We start from the raw sequence: 19087 nt of genomic DNA, 5'->3' as shown, positions 1-19087 counted from the left end.
CTGACTATACCCCTTGCCCATCCTCTGGGTCCCCCCCCACCTTGTCTTTCTTCCCGGACCTCCTGTCCCATGATCCTCTCGTATCCCTTTTGCCTATCACCTGTCCAGCTTTTGGCTCCATCCCTCCCCCTCCTGTCTTCTCCTATCATTTTGGATCTCTCCCTCCCCCTCCAACTTTCAAATCCCTTACTCACTCTTCCTTCAGTTAGTCCTGACGAAGGGTCTCGGCCTGAAACGTCGACTGCACCTCTTCCTAGAGATGCTGCCTGGCCTGCTGCGTTCACCAGCAACTTTTATGTGTGTTGCTTGAATTTCCAACATCTGCAGAATTCCTGTTGTTTTCGTCACTGTCTTGCCTTCTTTATAACTACATCGATACACTGGGACCAGGTTAGATCCTCAGAGATCTTGACACCCAGAAACTTGAAGCTGCTCACTCTCTCCACTTCTGATCCCTCTATGTGGATTGGTATGTGTTCCTTCGTCTTACCCTTCCTGAAGTCCACAATCAGCTCTTTCGTCTTACTGACATTGAGTGCCAGGTTGTTGCTGTGGCACCATTCCACTAGTTGACATATCTCACTCCTGTACACCCTCTCGTCACCATCTGAGATTCTACCAACAATGGTTGTATCATCAGCAAATTTATAGATGGCATTTGAGCTATGCCTAGCCACACAGTCATAGGTATAGAGAGAGTAGAGCAGTGGGTTAAGCACACACCCCTGAGGTGTACCAGTGCTGATCGTCAGGGAGGAGGAGATGTTATCACCCACAATAATATATTTTATATATATTATTTCTGTTTTTGCATGATTTTTAATCTTTTTAATATACATATACTGTAATTTACTTATTTAATTATTTTTTCTTCTTCTACATTACGTATTGCATTGAACTGCTGCTGCTAAGTTAACAAATTTCACGACACATGCCAGTGATAGTAAACCCGATTCTGATTCTGACGGTACACATCCACCGTACACTCACACAATGGTACACATCAATAGTGCAAAAAGAACGCAAAATAACAAGGTGGCTGCTTTTTCTGTACATTCATATTATATTTAACCTTTAATTTTCCAGCTCTGTTGAAAGGCTACTGATGTTAGGGTTAGGGTCATCAGATCTTACTCTGTCCAGCATTTTGTGGACACATTTCAGACTTGCACACTTCCACACACTACTTCATTGTTGTAGGAACAGCAGCTCATATTTCATCTTGTCTTCTCCAATCTCAGCATGAATATCAATTTCCCTAACTTCAGGTCAAATGTTCCCCTCTGACCCTCCCCCTACCTCCTTTCCATCCTGTTCCACCTGGCCACCATCATCCCATCTCTTTTGCCTCTCCCACCCTCTCTGCCCTCTGGTTCCCTTCCCCACCTCCCTCCATGCTTCACTGTCATGTCCCAGTAGATTCCACCTCCATAAGACTAGAAGATACAGGAACAGAATGAGGCCATTCAGTCCATCATGTCTGCTCTGGTATTCCATCATGTATGATTTATTTTAGAAACATAGAAACATAGAAAATAGGTGCAGGAGTAGGCCATTCGGCCCTTTGAGCCTGCACTGCCATTCAGTATGATCATGGCTGATCTTCCAACTCAGAACCCTGTACCTGCCTTCCCTCCATACCCCCGATCCCTTTAGCCACAAGGGCCATATCTAACTCTCTCTTAAATATAGCCAATGAACTGGCCTCAACTGTTTCCTGTGGCAGAGAATTCCACAGATTCACCACTCTCTGTGTGAAGAACTTTTCCCTCATCTTGGTCCTAAAAGGCTTCCCCTTTATCCTCAAACTGTGACCCCTCGTTCTGGACTTCCCCAACATCGGGATCAATCTTCCTGCATCTAGCCTGTCCGATCCCTTTAGAATTTTATACGTTTCAATCAGATCCCCCCTCAATCTTCTAAAGTCCAACGAGTATAAGCCTAGTCGATCCAGTTTTTCATCATATGAAAGTCCTGCCATCCCAGGAATCAATCTAGTGAACCTTCTTTGTACTCCCTCTATTGCAAGAATGTCTTTCCTCAGATTAGGGGACCAAAACTGCACACAATACTCCAGGTGTGGTCTCACCAAGGCCTTGTACAACTGCAGTAGTACCTCCCTGCTCCTGTAGTCAAATCCTCTTGCTATGAATGCCAGCATACCATTTGCCTTTTTCACCGCCTGCTGCACCTGCATGCCAACTTTCAATGACTGGTGTACAATGACACCCAGGTCTCGTTGCACCTCCCCTTTTCCTAATCGGCCACCATTCAGATAATAATCTGTTTTCCTGTTCTTGCCACCAAAGTGGATGACCTCACATTTATCCACATTAAATTGCATCTACCATGAATTTGCCCACTCACCTAACCTATCCAAGTCACCCTGCATCCTCTTAGCATCCTCCTCACAGCTAACACTGCCGCCCAGCTTCGTGTCATCCGCAAACTTGGAGATGCTGCATTTAATTCCCTGGTCTAAGTCATTAATATATATTGTAAACAACTGGGGTCCCAGCACTGAGCCTTGCGGTACCCCACTTGTCACTGCCTGCCATTCTGAAAAGGTCCCGTTTATTCCCACTCTTTGCTTCCTGTCTGCCAACCAATTCTCTATCCACATCAATACCATACCCCCAATACCGTGTTCCCTCTTTTCCCTGTTAACCCCATTTTCCTGCCTTCTCCCTACAAACTTTGACACCCTGACTAATCAGAACCCTATCAACCTTCACATTAAATGTACTCAATGATTTGGCACTATAGCCATCTGTGGCAATCTTGGTCTTTGTCAGGAAGTCAGCTTTCCAATTCAGAGTTTTCACTGTATGCACCCCGCAGGTGGAACTTCACAGTTAACTCAGTACCAGAGAGTTGAAGGACAGGATCCGGGTGGGAGAGGAAGATATTAAACTCCAGACCTGTGTAACTTTTCCTCCATACAGCTTCCGTTGGGACTTGACGGCTGGAATCTGGTCCAGACTCTCGATGTTCCATAAACGCACCGTGGAGTCCTGGGAACAAGGATATAACTGATGAGCCACTGATCGAAAGAGATACCTGATCTGATAACAGCAGTGAGGAGCAACAGGGGGATCTTGGGGTCCAAGACCATATATTCCTCAAAGTTGCTGTGCCACAAGGTAATGTAGATCAATAAAATCCTGGTTAGACCACATCTGGAGTACTGTGTTCAGTTCTGGTCGCCTCATTATAGGAAGAATGTCGAAGCTTTAGAGCGGATACAGAGGAGGTTTATCAGGACACTTCCTGGATCAGAGAGCATGTCTTATGAGGATGGGTTGAGTGAGCTGGGCTTTTGTCTTTCAAGTGAAAGAGGATAAGAGGTGACTTGATAGAGATGTACAAGATGATAAGAGGCATAGATCAAATGGACGGCCAGAGACTTTATCCCAGGACAGAAATGACTAACATGAGGGGACATGAGCTTCACCAGGTTGATTCCAAAGATGAGGGGGTTAGACTAGGAGGAGAGATTGAGTTGCCTAGGACTGTACTCACTGGAATTCAGAAGATTGAGAGGAGATTTTATAGAAACATATAAAATTATGAAAAGGATAAATAGGATAGAGGCAGGGAAGTTGTTTCCACTGGTAGGTGAAACTAGAACTAGGGGACATAGCCTCAAGACTTGGGAAGTAGATTTAGGACAGAGTTCTGAGATGCAACAGGACTAGGGAGTTCTCGTGCAGGATACCCTTAAGGTTAACCTCCAGGTTGAGTCGGTAGTGAAGGAAGTGAATGCAATGTTGGCATTCATTTCTAGAGGAATAGAGTATAGGAGCAGGGATGTGATATTGAGGCTCTATAAGGCGCTGGTAAGACCTCGCTTGGAGTACTGTGGGCAGTTTTGGGCTCCTTATTTAAGAAAGGATGTGCTGACGTTGAAGAGGGTTCAGAGAAGATTCACTAGAATGATTCCGGGAATGAGCGGGTTAACATATGAGGAATATTTGTCCGCTCTTGGACTGTATTCCTTGGAGTTTAGAAGAATGAGGGGGGACCTCATAGAAACATTTTGAATGTTGAAAGGCATAGACTGTGGATGTGGCAAAATTGTTTCCCATGGTGGGGGAGTCTAGTACGAGAGGGCATGACTTAAGGATTGAAGGGCACCCATTCAGAACACAGATGCGAAGAAATTTTTTTAGCCAGAGGGTGGTGAATCTATGGAATTTGTTGCCACGGGCGGCAGTGGAGGCCAAGTCATTGGGTGTATTTAAAGCAGAGATTGATAGGTATCTGAGTAGCCAGGGCATCAAAGGTTATGGTGAGACGGCGGAGGAGTGGGACTAAATGGGAGAATGGATCAGCTCATGACAAAATGGTGGAGCCAACTTGATGGACCAAATGGGCAACTTCTGCTCTTTTGTCTTATGGTCTTATACCATTGTAATTTCCTTTATTCCACTAAAATACCAACACAATGGATTTTATTTTTTTCCCTCTCAAATTTCAATGTGAACTCGATCATATTATGATATTGTTCCCCAAGGGTTCCTTAACCTTAAGCTCTCTTATCACCTCCAGATCATTGTACAGCACCCAATCCAGCACAGCTGATCCCCTAGTGGTCTCAACAACAAACTGTTCTAAAAAGTCATCCCTTAGACATTCTACAAATTCTTTCTCTTGAGGTCCAGTACTGATCTGGTTTTCTCAATCCACTTTCATGTTAAAATCCCCCACAATTATCATAACATTGCCTTCCTGACACATCTTTTCTTTGTAATTTGTAATCAACCATTTCTTAACTCAACCCATAGAGACTCTACACTTTCCAATCCTCTGTCATCTCTTTCTAATTATTCAATATTATTACTTATACACAGAGCCACACTACCCCCTCTGCCTACTAACCTATCTTTCCGATACACCGTATATTCTTGAACGTTCAGCTCTCAATGGCAGCCATCCTTTAGCCAAGTTTCAGAGATGGCCACAAAGTTACATTTGCCAATCTGCAGCTGAAATTCAAGATCGTCAGTTTTATTCCTCAACCCTATCACTCCGGTGAACTTACTGTAACACCCTGGAAAAGGTTTCACTGCTAACTTAATGGTCATTCTGTGGAAGCAGTGTCTGGGTTATGGTAGAGATAATGGATGCTTTGGAATGATTCCTGGATCATTGGGGCCTCTTCTGGGGGAGATACGACCTATACAAAAAGGACGGGTTACACCTGAACTCAAAGGGGTCCAATATCCTAGCAGGCAGGTTTAATAGAGCTGTTAGGGAGGGTTTAAACTAATTTGGCAGGGGATGGGAACCAGAGTGATAGGGCTGAGGAAGGAAAACAGAAATGAATAAAAGATAGCGTGCGACGGAGATGATAGATAGGACAGGCAGGAGATGAGGCATAATCACAGCCAGTGGGATGAGCTACAGGGCAATAGAGGTGCGGTGCAATTAAAACAGAAAGCAACAAATACTGGACTGAAAGTGTTATATTTGAATAAAGGCAGCATGAGAAATAAAATGAACGATCTTGAAATTCAGCTACAGATTGGCAAGTATGAAGTTGTGACCATCTCTGAAACTTGGCTAAAGGATGGAAAGGTGAGACAGCTCCTTCTCCCTTACTCGGGAGAGAGACAACCTGTGTATGTCGAATGGTGGGTGAAGCGCGAAGTCTTCGGGGTAACTGCAAGTCTGTGTCTTTGCTGTTGCTTTGCTCACGCTTGAGTGCTTGGTGATGCTTCTTTTTTGCCGGTGGGGGGAGGGGGGATTGTTGCTCGCTGCTGCTAATGTGCAGGATGCTGGGGAGGGCTTTGGGGTTCTAACATTTAACTGTTGTTCATTCTTTCGGGCACTCCTCTGTTTTCGTGGATGTTTGTGAAGAAAAAGCATTTCAGGATACATTTCTCTGACATTAAATTATACCTTTGAACCTTTGCCATTGGGAGCTGAACGTCCAGGGATATATGGTGTATCAGAAAGGTAGGTTAGTAGGCAGATGGGGTGGTGTGGCTCTGTGTACAAGAAATAATATTAAATCATTAGAAAGGAATGACATAGGATCGGTAGGTGTAGAGTCTCTGGGTTGAGTTAAGAAATGGCAAGGGTAAAGGACCCTAATGGCAGTTGTACACAGGCCTCCAAACAGCAGCCAGGATGTGGATTACAAATTACAAAGAAAAGGCGTGTCAGAAAGGCAATGTCATGATAATTGTTGGGTATTTTAGCATGAAAGTGGGTTGGGAAAACCAGGTCAATACTAGACCTCCAAAGAGAGAATTTGTAGAATTTCTAAGGGATGGCTTTTTAGAACAGCCTGTTATTGAGGGATCGGCTGTGCTGGATTGGGTGTTGTGCAATGATTTGGAGGTCATAAGAGAGCTTAAGGTTAAGGAACCATTAGGGAACAGTGATCACAATATGATCAAGTTCATTTTGAAATTTGAGAAGGAGAAACTAAATTCCAATGTGTCGGTATTTCAGTGGAATACAGGAAATTACGATGGCATGAGAGAGGAACTGACCAAAGTTGACTGGAAAGGGACACTATCAGGAAGGACAGCAGAGCAGCAATGGCTGGAGTTTCTGCAAAAAATGAGGGAAGCGCAAGACAGATATATTCCAAATAAGAAGAAATTTTCAAAGGGAAGGAGGACACTACCGTGGCTGAAAAGCAAAAGCAAAAGCAAAAGAGCCAAAGTAAAAGCAAAAGAGAGGGCATACAAGCAAGCCAAAGCTCGTGGGAAGATAGAGGATTGGGAAGCTTTTAATAACTTGCAGAAGGAAACTAAGAAGGTCTCATTAAGAAGGAAAAAATTAATTATGGAAGGAAGCTGGAGACTAACATCAAAGAAGATACTAAAAGCTTTTTTGAAGTATATAAAGGGTAAAAGAGAGTCGGGGTAGATATAGGACCAATAGAAAGTGACTCTGGAGATATTGTAATGAGAGATGCAGAAATGACAAATGAACTGATTGCGTATTTTGCATCAGTCTTCATAGTGGAAGACACCTTCAGTACACCGAACATTCAAGAGTATCAGAGAAGTGAAGATTGTGCAGTGAAAATTATGACTGAGAAGGTGCTCAGGAAGCTTAATGGTCTGAGGGTGGATAAATCTCCTGGACCTAATGGAATGCACCCTTGGGTTCTGAAGGAATTAACTGGAGAGATTGCAGAGGCATTAACAATGTCTTTCAAGAATCGATAGATTCTGGCATTGTACCGGATGACTGGAAAATTGTAAATGTTACTCCACTATTTAAGAAGGGTGGGAGGTAGCAGAAAGGAAACTATAGACCTATTAGCCTGACATCAGTGGTTGGGAAGTTGTTGGAATCGATTATTAGGGATGAGATTACGGAGTACCTGGAGGCATATGACAAGATAGGCCACAGCCAGCATGGTTTCCTGAAAGGAAAATCCTGCCTGACAAACCTACTGCAATTTTTTGAGGAAATTACAAGCAGGGTAGACAAAGGAGATGCAGCAGATGTGGTGTACATGGATTTTCAAAAGGCCTTTGACAAGGTGTTGCACATGAGGCTGCTTAGCAAGATAAGAACCCATGGAATTACAGGGAAGTTACTAGCGTGGGTGGAGCATTGGCTGGTCGGCAGAAAACAGAGTGGGAATAAAGGGATACTATTCTGGGGGGCTGCCGGTTAATGGTTTTGCGGCTAAATTTGCCGATGATACAAAGATAGGTGGAGGATCGGGTAGTGTTGAGGAAACAGAGCCTGCAGAGACTCAGAGAGTTTAGGAGAATGGGCAAAGAAGTGGCAAATGAAATACAATGTTGGAAAGAGTATGGTCTTGCACTTTGGTGGAAGAAATAAATGGGCACATCATCATTTAGATGGGGAGAGAATTCAAAATGCAGAGATACGAAAGGACTTGGAAGTCCTTGTGCAGGATACACAAGGACATAGAGAAGTAGAATAAAGGGTGTAAAGACAGTAAGGTAGAAGGGCTAAAGTGTGTGTACTTCAATGCAAGAAGCATCAGGAACAAAGGTGATGAACAGAGCTTGGATACATACATGGAATTATGATGTAGTGGCCATTACAGAGACTTGGCTGGCACCAGGGCAGGAATGGATTCTCAATATTCCTGGATTTCAGTGCTTTAAAAGGGAAAGAGAGGGGGGGAAATGTGAGGAGGGGTGGCATTACTGGTCAGGGATACTATTACAGCTACAGAAAGGTTGAGTAATGTAGCAGGATCCTCTTTTGAGTCAGTATGGGTGGAAGTCAGGAACAGGAAGGGAGCAGTTACTCTATTGGGAGTATTCTATAGACCCCCTGGTAGCAGCAGAGATACCGAGGAGCAGATTGGGAGGCAGATTTTGGAAAGGTGCAAAACTAACAGGGTTGTTATCATGGATGACTTTAACTTCCCGAATATTGATTGGCACCTGATTAATTCCAAGGGTTTAGATGGGGCAGAATTTGTTAAGTCTGTCCAGGACAGATTCCTGTCACAGTATGTGGACAGGCCGAGTAAGGGGAATGCCATACTAGATCCAGTATTAGGTAACGAACTGGGTCAGGTCTCTCAGTGGGTGAGCATCTGGGGGACAGTGACCACTGCTCACTGGCCCTCCGCATTATCATGGAAAAGGATAGAATCAGAGAGGACAGGAAAATATTTAGTTGGGGAAGGGCAAATTATGAGGCTATAAGTCTAGAACTTGTGGGTGTGAATTGGGATGATGTTTTTGCAGGGAAATGTACTATGGACGTGTATTCGATGTTCAGAGATCTCTTGCAGGATGTTACGGATAAATTTGTCCCGGTGAGGAAGATAAAGAATGGTAGGGTGAAGGAACCATGGGTGACAAGTGAGGTCGAAAATCTAGTCAGGTGGAAGAAGGCAGCATACATGAGGTTTAGGAAGCAAGGATCAGATGGGTCTATTGAAGAATATAGGGTAACAAGAAAGGAGCTTAAGAAGGGGCTGAGAAGAACAAGAAAGGGGCATGAGAAGGCCTTGGTGAGTAGGGTAAAGGAAAACCCCAAGGCATTCTTCAATTATGTGAAGAACAAAAGGATGACAAGAGTGAAGGTAGGACCGATTAAAGATAAAGGTGGGAAGATGTGCCTGGAGGCTGTGGAAGTGAGCGAGGTCCTCAATGAATACTTCTCTTCGGTATTTACCAATGAGAGGGAACTTGATGACGGTGAGGACAATATGAGTGAGGTTGATGTTCTGGAGCATGTTGATATTAAGGGAGAAGAGGTATTGGAGTTATTAAAATACATTAGGACAGATAAGTCCCCGGGGCCTGACAGAATATTCCCCCAGCTGCTCCACAAGGCGAGGGAAGAGATTGCTGAGTCTCTGGCTAGGATCTTTATGTCCTCGTTGTCCACAGGAATGGTACCAGAGGATTGGAGGGAGGGGAACTTTGTCCCCTTGTTCAAAAAAGATAGTAGGGATAGTCCGAGTAATTATAGACCAGTGAGCCTTACGTCTGTGGTAGGAAAGCTGTTGGAAAAGATTCTTAGAGATAGGATCTGTGGGCATTTAGAGGATCATGGTCTGATCAGGGACAGTTAGCATGGCTTTGTGAAGGCCAGATCGTGTCTAACAAGCCTGATAGAGTTCTTTGAGGAGATGACCAGGCATATAGATGAGGGTAGTGCAGTGGATGTGATCTGCATGGATTTTAGTAAGGCATTTGACAAGGTTCCACACGGTAGGCTTATTCAGAAAGTTAGAAGGCATGGGATCCAGGGAAGTTTGGCCAGGTGGATTCAGAATTGGCTTGCCTGCAGAAGGCAGAGGGTGGTGATGAAGGGAGTACATTCAGATTGGAGGATTATGACTAGTGGTGTCCCACAAGGATCTGTCCTGGGACCTCTACTTTTTGTGATTTTTATTAACGACCTGGATGTGGGAGTAGAAGGGTGGGTTGGCAATTTTGCAGATGACACAAAGGTTGGTGGTGTTGTAGATAGTGTAGAGGATTGTCAAAGATTGCAGAGAGACATTGATAGGATGCAGCAGTGGGCTGAGAAGTGGCAGATGGAATTCAACCCGGAGAAGTGTGAGGTGGTACACTTTGGAAGGACAAACCCCAAGGCGGAGTACAAAGTAAATGGCAGGATACTTGGTAGTGTGGGGGAGCAGAGGGATCTCGGGGTACATGTCCACAGATCCCTGAAAGTTGCCTCACAGGAGGATAGGGTAGTTAAGAAAGCTTATGGGGTGTCAGCTTTCATAAGTCAAGGGATAGAATTTAAGAGTCGCGAGGTATTGATGCAGCTCTATAAAACTCTGGTTAGGCCGCACTTGGAGTACTGTGTCCAGTTCTGGTCGCCTCACTATAGGAAGGATGTGGAAGCACTGGAAAGGGTACGGAGGAGATTTACCAGGATGCTGCCTGGTTTAGAGAGTATGCATTATGATCAGAGATTAAGAAAGTTAGGGCTTTGCTCTTTGGAGAGAAGGAGGATGACAGGAGACATGATAGAGGTATACAAGATAATAAGAGGAATAGATAGAGTGGATAGCCAGCGCCTCTTCCCCAGGGCACCACTGCTCAATACAAGTGGACGTGGCTTTAAGGTAAGGGATGGGAAGTTCACGGGGGATATTAGAGGAAGGTTTTTTACTCAGAGAGTGTTTGGTGCGTGGAATGCGCTGCCTGAATCAGTGGTGGAGGCAGATACACTCGTGAAATTTAAGAGACTACTAGACAGGTATATGGAGGAATTTAAGATGGGGGGTTATAAGGGAGGCAGGGTTTGAGGGTCAGCACAACATTGTGGGCCGAAGGGCCTGAACATAGAACATAGAATAGTACAGCACAGTACAGGCCCTTCGGCCCACAATGTTGTGCTGACCCTCAAACCCTGCCTCCCTTATAACCCCCCATCTTAAATTCCTCCATATACCTGTCTAGTAGTCTCTTAAATTTCACGAGTGTATCTGCCTCCACCACTGACTCAGGCAGCGCATTCCATGCACCAACCACTCTCTGAGTAAAGAACCTTCCTCTAATATCCCCCCTGAACTTCCCACCCCTTACCTTAATGCCACGTCCACTTGTATTGAGCAGTGGTGCCCTGGGGAAGAGGCGCTGGCTATCCACTCTATCTATTCCTCTTATTATCTTGTATACCTCTATCATGTCTCCTGTCATCCTCCTTCTCTCCAAAGAGTAAAGTCCTAACTTCCTTAATCTCTGATCATAATGCATACTCTCTAAACCAGGCAGCATCCTGGTAAATCTCCTCTGTACCCTTTCCAGTGCTTCCACATCCTTCCTATAGTGAGGTGACCAGAAATGGACACAGTACTCCAAGTGTGGCCTAACCAGAGTTTTATAGAGCTGCATCATTACATCGCGACTCTTAAACTCTATCCCTCGACTTATGAAAGCTAACACCCCATAAGCTTTCTTAACTACCTTATCCACCTGTGAGGCAACTTTCAGGGATCTGTGGACATGTACCCCGAGATCCCTCTGCTCCTCCACACTACCAAGTATCCTACCATTTACTTTGTACTCTGCCTTGGAGTTTGTCCTTCCAAAGTGTACCACCTCACACTTCTCTGGGTTGAACTCCATCTGCTACTTCTCAGCCCACTTCTGCATCCTATCAATATCTCTCTGCAATCTTCGACAATCCTCTGCACTATCTACAACACCACCAACCTTTGTGTCGTCTGCAAACTTGCCAACCCATCCTTTTACCCCCACGTCCAAGTCATTAATAAAAATCACGAAAAGTAGAGGTCCCAGAACAGATCCTTGTGGGACACCACTAGTCACAATCCTCCAAACTGAATGTACTCCCTCCACCACCACCCTCTGCCTTCTGCAGGCAAGCCAATTCTGAATCCACCTGGCCAAACTTCCCTGGATCCAATGCCTTCTAACTTCCTGAATAATAACTGTACTGTACTATTCTATGTTCTATGTTCTATACCCAAAAGGTTAACCTCCAGGTGGAGTCAGTGGTGAAGAAGGTGAATGCATACCATTCATTTCTAAAGGTATGGGATATAACAGCATGGATGTGAAGTTGAGGCTCTATAAGGCACTTGTGAGACCACACTTGGAGTATTGTGTGCAGTTTTGGGCTGCTTATTTTAGCAAAGATTTACTGACATTGGAGAGGGTTCAGAGATTCACGAGAATGATTCCAGGAATGAAAGGTTTACCATATGACAAACATCTGGTAGCTCTTGGGCTGTATTCAGGAGAATAAGGGGGGATTTAATAGAAACATTCTGAATGTTAAAAGGCCTGAACAGATTAGATATGGCAGTTATTTCCTGTGGTAGGGGAGTCTAGGACAAGAGGGCACGACTTCAGGATTGAAGGACGTCCATTTTAGAACAGAGATGAGAAGAAATTACTTTAGTCAGAAGGTGGTAAATCTGTAGAATTTGTAGCCACAAGTGGCTGTGGAGGAAACCCACATGGTCACAGGGAGAGCATATAAACTCTTTACAGACAGCAGCGGAAATTGAACCTAGGTAGTTGGCACTGTAAAGTGTTATGATAATTGCTGCCCTTCCCTGGCCTGCTGTGACCAGCAGGGACGGGAGGCAATGCAGGCCCTGGGACAAGTGACAGAGTGAGGGATGGAGTCAGTACCTTACAGGCTGACAGAACCCTTTTGTTGTCAGCAGAGATGGCTACATCCATCACCCAATCATTGTGATCCTGTGAAGGGAAAAATGACAAACTGGTTAACAGCAATATATTCCCTATCCCTCTGCTCCCAGACCTGCTTGTCTATCTGACTCCCCCAGGCCATTCGACCCCTCTTCCCTGTGCTTGAGCTTCTGCTCTGGACCCTCCAGGACAGGTTACATTACAATCCGAGATTGGAGTAAGGAATGCAGAGGTACAGGAGCCTGAAGTCACACACTGTGTTTTAAGAACAGCTTCTTCCCCTTTGCCTTCAGATTTCTGAACACTGGGTCACTATCTGGATCCATTTGTGTGCCATTTATTTAGTTGTTAATGTATTTTTAGTTGTAATTTTATGTATTGCTCTACACTGGTGCTCCAAAACAATAAATTTCATGACGTGTCCATAATAATAAACCGGATTCTGGTTTCTGTTATCTACTCTGACGACACAGTACAGGAGGAGGCAGCTGCTGTAAAGGATGTTCTGTGGAGGAGTGGGACAGTAACTCCATTCCTCTGTCAACAGGTACCAGGTGACCTTGACCTGTCAAGCTGGGGGGAATATTTCAACACTAACAAGAATTCTGATTGGCCAAGGACCACACAGGAGTAGAATCAGGCCATTCATCCCATTGAGTCTGTTCTGTCCTTCCATCATAGCTGATTTATTATCCCTCTAAACCCCATTCTCACGCCTTCTTTCCATATCTTTTGATGTTCTGACTAATCAAAAACCTATCCACCTCCACTTTAAATCTACCCAATTAGACAATAGATGCAGGAGTAGGCCACTCAGCCCTTCGAGGCAGCACCACCACTCACTGTGATCATGGCTGATCATCCACAATCAGTACCCTTTTCCTGCCTTCTCCCCATATCCCTTCACTCCGCTATCTTTAAGAGCTCTATCTCTTTTTTGAAAGAATCCAGAGAATTGGCCTCCACTGCCTTCTGAGGCAGAGCATTCCACAGAACCACAACCCTCTGTGTGAAAAAGTTTTTCCTCAACTCCGTTCTAAATTGTCTACCCCTTATTCTTAAACTGTGGCCTCTGGTTCTGGACATCGGGAACATGTTTCCTGCCTCTAGCGTGTCCAATCCCTTAATAATCTTATATGTTTCAATCAGATCCCCTCTCATCCTTCTAAATTCCAGTGTATACAAGCCCAGTCACGCCAATCTTTCAACATATGACAGTCCCGCCATCCCGGGAATTAACCTCGTGAACCTACGCTGCACTCCCTCAATAGCTAGAATGTTCTTCCTCAAATTTGGAGACCAAAACTGTACACAATGTTCCAGGTGTGGTCTCACCAGGGCCCTGTACAACTGCAGAAGGACCTCTTTGCTCCAAAACTCAACTCCCCTTGTTATGAAGGGAAATGACTTCGCCTCCACAGATGTCTGTGGCAATTAATTCCACAGATCCAGCACGCTGTTGCTGAAGAAATTCCTGCTCATCTCTGGTCTAATGGGAAGTCCTGCTCTGGAAATGCTGCATCCTCTCTGTTAGATTCACTGTGAAGCTGCCCAAACCTACCCACAGCCCCACCTCAACACTGATGAGATGGACCCAAAAGTCCAAAGTAAATTTATTATCAAGGTACATGCTGTACACGTCACCCTACACAACCCTGAGATTCATTTTCTTGTGGGCATCCACAGTAAGTACAAAAAACACAATAGAATCAATGAAAAACTGCAACCAATGTGCAAAAGACAACAAACACTGCAAATACAAATAAGCAAAAATAAATTATAATAAATAAATAAATATCAAGAACACGAGTTGTAGAGTCATTAAAAACGAGTCCATAGGTTGTGGAATCAGTTCAGTTCAAAGTTTGTTTATTATCAAAGTATGTATACATTATGCATCCTCGAGATTCGTCTCCTTACAGGCAGCCACAAGAAACACAAAAGAAACACCCAGTGGGGGGGGGGGGGAGAGAGGGGAGAGGGGAGAAGAAGCTGCAGAAGATCGTGAACATGACGCAGCACATCACATAAACCAATCTTCCGTCCGTGGACTCACTCTACACCGCACACTGTCGGAGCAGTGCTGCCAGAATAATCAAGGACACGACCCATCCAGCCAACACACTTTTCGTCCCTCTTCCCTCTGGGAGAAGGCTCAGGAGCTTGAAGACTCGTATGGCCAGATTTAGGAACAGCTTCTTTCCAACTGTGATAAGACTGCTGAACGGATCCTGACCCGGATCTGGGCCGTACCCTCCAAATATCCGGACCTGCCTCTCAGTTTTTTTGTACTACCTTACTTTCCATTTTCCTAATTTTTCTATTTATGATTTATAATTTATATTTTTAATATTTACTATCGATTTGTAAACCAGGGCGTAGGAAGCGCAGAATCAAATATCGCTGTGATGATTGTACGTTCTAGTATCAATTGTTTGGCAACAATAAAGTATGAAGTATAAAGTAAAGAGGGGAGGAAGAGAGGGAGTGAGGGGAGGGAGGGGGAGGGAGGGAGGGAGGGAGAGAGAGAACAAATCCTTGAAACAATAAAAGTGACCAAATGGCATTGAGAAGAAAAGTGAGTCTACAGACATGAAGCCAGGACAGGCCTGAGCCGCAGTTCAGCAGAGAGCCGACTAAACATCATGGAGCAGCGAGCACAATCAGCCCGACTCTTGCCTCTGGACCCAACACCCTGATCATCCTCGCTCTCGGACCTGGGCCCTGCTGCTTCAATATGCTCGGGGCTTGGACTCTACCGCCACGTTTCAGCCTGTACCCAGCCTTTCTAATCGTCCTGGCACCTAGATTGGTAAAACCTTGGGTCTTTGCTCACTGTCAGTTCTGGTGAATGAGCTTTGCCTCGACTCTGCCTCACCTTCATTGTCTGCAGTGATCCTTTCAGAGTAATTCTACTGGAAAAAGTGATATCAAAAAAGTATTTAGTTGTATTCTTTATTTTGATAGCCGCCGCTAAGTAGTTGCTTGGACTTCACCAGTGGCATCTTAAACCGCTGAAGTGAATGAAGTTATTATCAGGGGCCTGATGGTTTAGAGGTATTAACTGTTCCTGGCAGTGCGAGTCCTGAGGCTCCTGTACCTCCTTCCTGATGGTTTAGAGGTAATAACTGTTCCTGAACCTGGTGGTGTGGGTCCTGAGGCTCCTGTACCTCCTTCCTGATGGTTGAGGGGTACTAACTGTTCCTGAACCTGGCAGTGCGAGTCCTGAGGCTCCTGTACCTCCTTCCTGATGGTTTAGAGGTAATAACCGTTCCTGAACCTGGTGGTGTGGGTCCTGAGGCTCCTGTACCTCCTTCCTGATGGTTTAGAGGTAATAACCATTCCTGAACCTGGTGGTGTGGGTCCTGAGGCTCCTGTACCTCCTTCCTGATGGTTGAGGGGTACTAACTGTTCCTGAACCTGGCAGTGCGAGTCCTGAGGCTCCTGTACCTCCTTCCTGATGGTTGAGGGGTAATAACTGTTCCTGAACCTGGCGTTGCGAGTCCTGAGGCTCCTGTACCTCCTTCCTGAGGGCATGGTCTGGATGATGGATGCTGCTTTGCTGTGACAGTGCTCCTTGTAGATGAGCTCAGCCGGGGATGTTTGGCCACTGGTGTGGAGTGAAGTATTGTCACTGAGATATAGTCTTACAGACTGGAATCCCCAGCCAGCTGAGCCTTCACTGTCAGCACCCCCTCCCCACCAGTGCCCCACCCCTCCCAGCCCCACTGTTGTGGATCGACCTTCCCCTGTTTCCTTCCTGCAGCAAAGACTATTGATCTACTGAATACTGAAAGGCCTAGATAGAGTGGATGTGAAGAAAATGTTTCCTATGGTGGGTGAGTCTAGGACCAGAGGATACAGCATCAGAATAGAGGGACATCCCTTTAGAACAGAGGTGAAGAGGAATTTCTTTAGCCAGAGGGTGGTGAATCTGTGGAATTCATTGTCACAGACGGCTGTGGGGGCCAAGTCATTGGGTGTATTTAAAGTGGAAGTTGACTGGTCAGGGTATCGAAGATAATGAGCTAAAAGCAAGAGAATGGGGTTGAGAGGGATAATAAATCAGCCATGATGGAATGGTGGAGCAGACTCGATGGGCTAAAAGGTCTAATTCTGCTCCTGTCTTTCTTAGCTTTGAGTACACCTGCACTCTGATCCACAGGCTGGGGTGAGATGTTGACAGCCTGTGAGGGCATTGCTTATCCCAGCCCTAAACAAATCAGCCATGATGCGAGACCCTGGTTCAAGATTCACTTTATTTGTCACATGTACATTGAAACATTCATTGAAATGCATCAATTGGATCAATGACAAACACTGCCTGAGCATTTGCCGGGGACAGCCCACAGTGTCACTATGCTTCTGACTCTAACATAGCATACCCACAACTTACTGACCCTATCCCATACGTCTTTGGGATGTAGGAGGAAACGGAAGCACTAGGAATAAAGCAATGCATTTATGGGGAGAACATACAAACTCTTTACAGACTGCAGTGAGAATTGAGTCCCAATTCTGATCGCTAGCACCAGCACTGTAAAGTGTTAGACTAATCGCCACACTAGCATGCCTTCCCTCAACCCTCCAGCCTGGTACGAACCCCTCCCAATCTGGGACAGATCCAACAATCTAACAGTGCTCTGACTATAAGCAAGGTCAGCACCTTCAAGGCCAGCTTCCTATATAGGCCAGTTGAGTCCCAGAGAGATACAGTTCGGTCATAGGATCCAGCCACAATCAGATTAGCTGTGAGGATATCAGAGAGCAAAAGAGAATCTGTTAGAGCAGAAAAATGGTAAAGGCAGCCAAACAAATTGTCATCCCGTCCCCATTCCTGCTCCCCATCACTGTCTAGTCTCCCCACGGTTACAGAGAGAGGAAATCACCCAGGGTTCCTCCCCATCACTGCCCAGTCACCCCGCGGTTAGAGAGAGAGGAAATCACACAGGGTTCCTCCCCATCACTGCCCAGTCACCCCTGGGTTAGAGAGAGAGGAAATCAGCCAGGGTTCCTCCCCATCACTGCCCAGTGACCCCACGGTTAGAGAGAGAGGAAATCACACATCACTGTCCAGTGGCCCTGAAGTTAGAGAGGGAGAGAAGGGCATCAGTGAAGATTGAGGGTGGAGAAATCAGAGTTCCTGCTCCCCACTACTGCCCAGTCACCCTGAGCTTAGAGAGCGGGTAGTATCAGTCGAGCTTCCAGCGGTGCCCGTGGCTGACGGGAACTGTGAATGCTCTCAGTCAACACCCAGTATTGGGAATAGTGCAGGGTTCTGACTGAAACATCAACAGTTCCTCTCCACCACAGATGGAGCTCGACCTGCTGAGTTCCTCCTGTGGATACTTTGTTGATGCAGATCCCAGTGTCTGCAGTGTGCCACCTCCTTCCTGGGACAGTCCAGTGGTCACCTCCAGTCACTGTGTAAAACTCACCATCTCTGGACATCGTGCAGGAACTGATGCAGCCATCATGACCACCTACAAGCCTCTGGGGTCCCTGCAGGCGGAACTGTCCCACTGAGACATCCCAAATCAGCAACATCCTGTCCCAGGAAGCCGTGAGCAATGTGCTTCCCAGCGGGGTGAAGCAGCAATCTGACACCACGTTACTGTGCCTGGAGGCAGGAATCGGGCATCGGCACGGCAGATGGCAGTGGAGATAGAGAGGCATCGGGGATAGGGCAAGCGGGAGCACGGGAGAGAGAAAGGAAGGGAAGGGAGGTAAAGGGAGAGGAAGTATTGAGGGGGGAGAGAGAGGCAGGTATTGATAGAGAGTGAAAGAGAGGGATGCAGAGGAAAGAGAGTAGAAGAGAGAAAACAAAAACAAAAGGAAAATAGAGGTTAGCTTTGCACTTCCAATCTATCACTCAGCATCAATAGTGTGGTTTGTTTGCAAACTAAACACAGAACGGGTGTTCAATCACAGGGGTTCAGTCCTGAGATCCCCGATCAGTTTGTGACCTCTCCTACCGCTATATTGAGGCCCCAACACGGGCCTGAGGAACAGCACGTCACATCCTGAATGGTGTCACCACTTGCTCAGACCATGTAGGAGGCTAGTGCAGAAACTGCAGGAGCCCTGGCAGAGATATTGAAAACATCTTTAGCCATGGCTGATGTGCCCGAGGACTGGAGGATAGTTAGTGTTATTTCATTGTTTAAGTAAGGCAGGAAATTACAGCAAGCCTGGCATCAGTAGTGGGAAAGTTATTGGAGGATAGTTGTTTCCTTTTTGCACCTCTTATTTAATTTAAATTTAAAAAGAATATACATTTCTTATTGTAATTTATAGTTGTCTTATTATTACGTATTGCAATATATTGCTGCCACGAAACAACAGATTTCACAGCATATACAGGTGGTATTACAGCTGATTCACATTGTCAACACACACACAATGCTGGAGGAACTCAGTAGGCCAGGCAGCATCTACAGAGGGGAATAAACAGTCTGTATTTCAGGCCAAGA

At 45.6% G+C, this 19087-nt stretch overlaps 1 protein-coding gene across 3 annotated transcripts in view; it reads right to left on the bottom strand.

Annotated features, from left to right (window-relative positions):
* Positions 1-19087, bottom strand: part of LOC140210342 (uncharacterized) — a 56463-nt gene that overhangs the window by 5284 nt on the left and 32092 nt on the right. For 2 of the 3 annotated variants that reach the window (XM_072279217.1, XM_072279218.1), the window contains exons 6-9: positions 18053-18234; positions 17281-17363; positions 12594-12662; positions 2922-3014 (exon numbers count right to left, since the gene is read on the bottom strand). In XM_072279217.1, coding sequence (XP_072135318.1) covers positions 2922-3014; positions 12594-12662; positions 17281-17363; positions 18053-18234 — 427 coding nt within the window. The remainder of the gene's footprint in view (positions 1-2921; positions 3015-12593; positions 12663-17280; positions 17364-18052; positions 18235-19087) is intronic. The other variant, XM_072279219.1, reaches the window with a different exon arrangement.

The sequence above is a fragment of the Mobula birostris genome, chromosome 15 (assembly GCF_030028105.1).
Source record: "Mobula birostris isolate sMobBir1 chromosome 15, sMobBir1.hap1, whole genome shotgun sequence".
Taxonomy (NCBI): domain Eukaryota; kingdom Metazoa; phylum Chordata; class Chondrichthyes; order Myliobatiformes; family Myliobatidae; genus Mobula; species Mobula birostris.
This window is presented reverse-complemented; position numbering and strand designations above follow the sequence as displayed.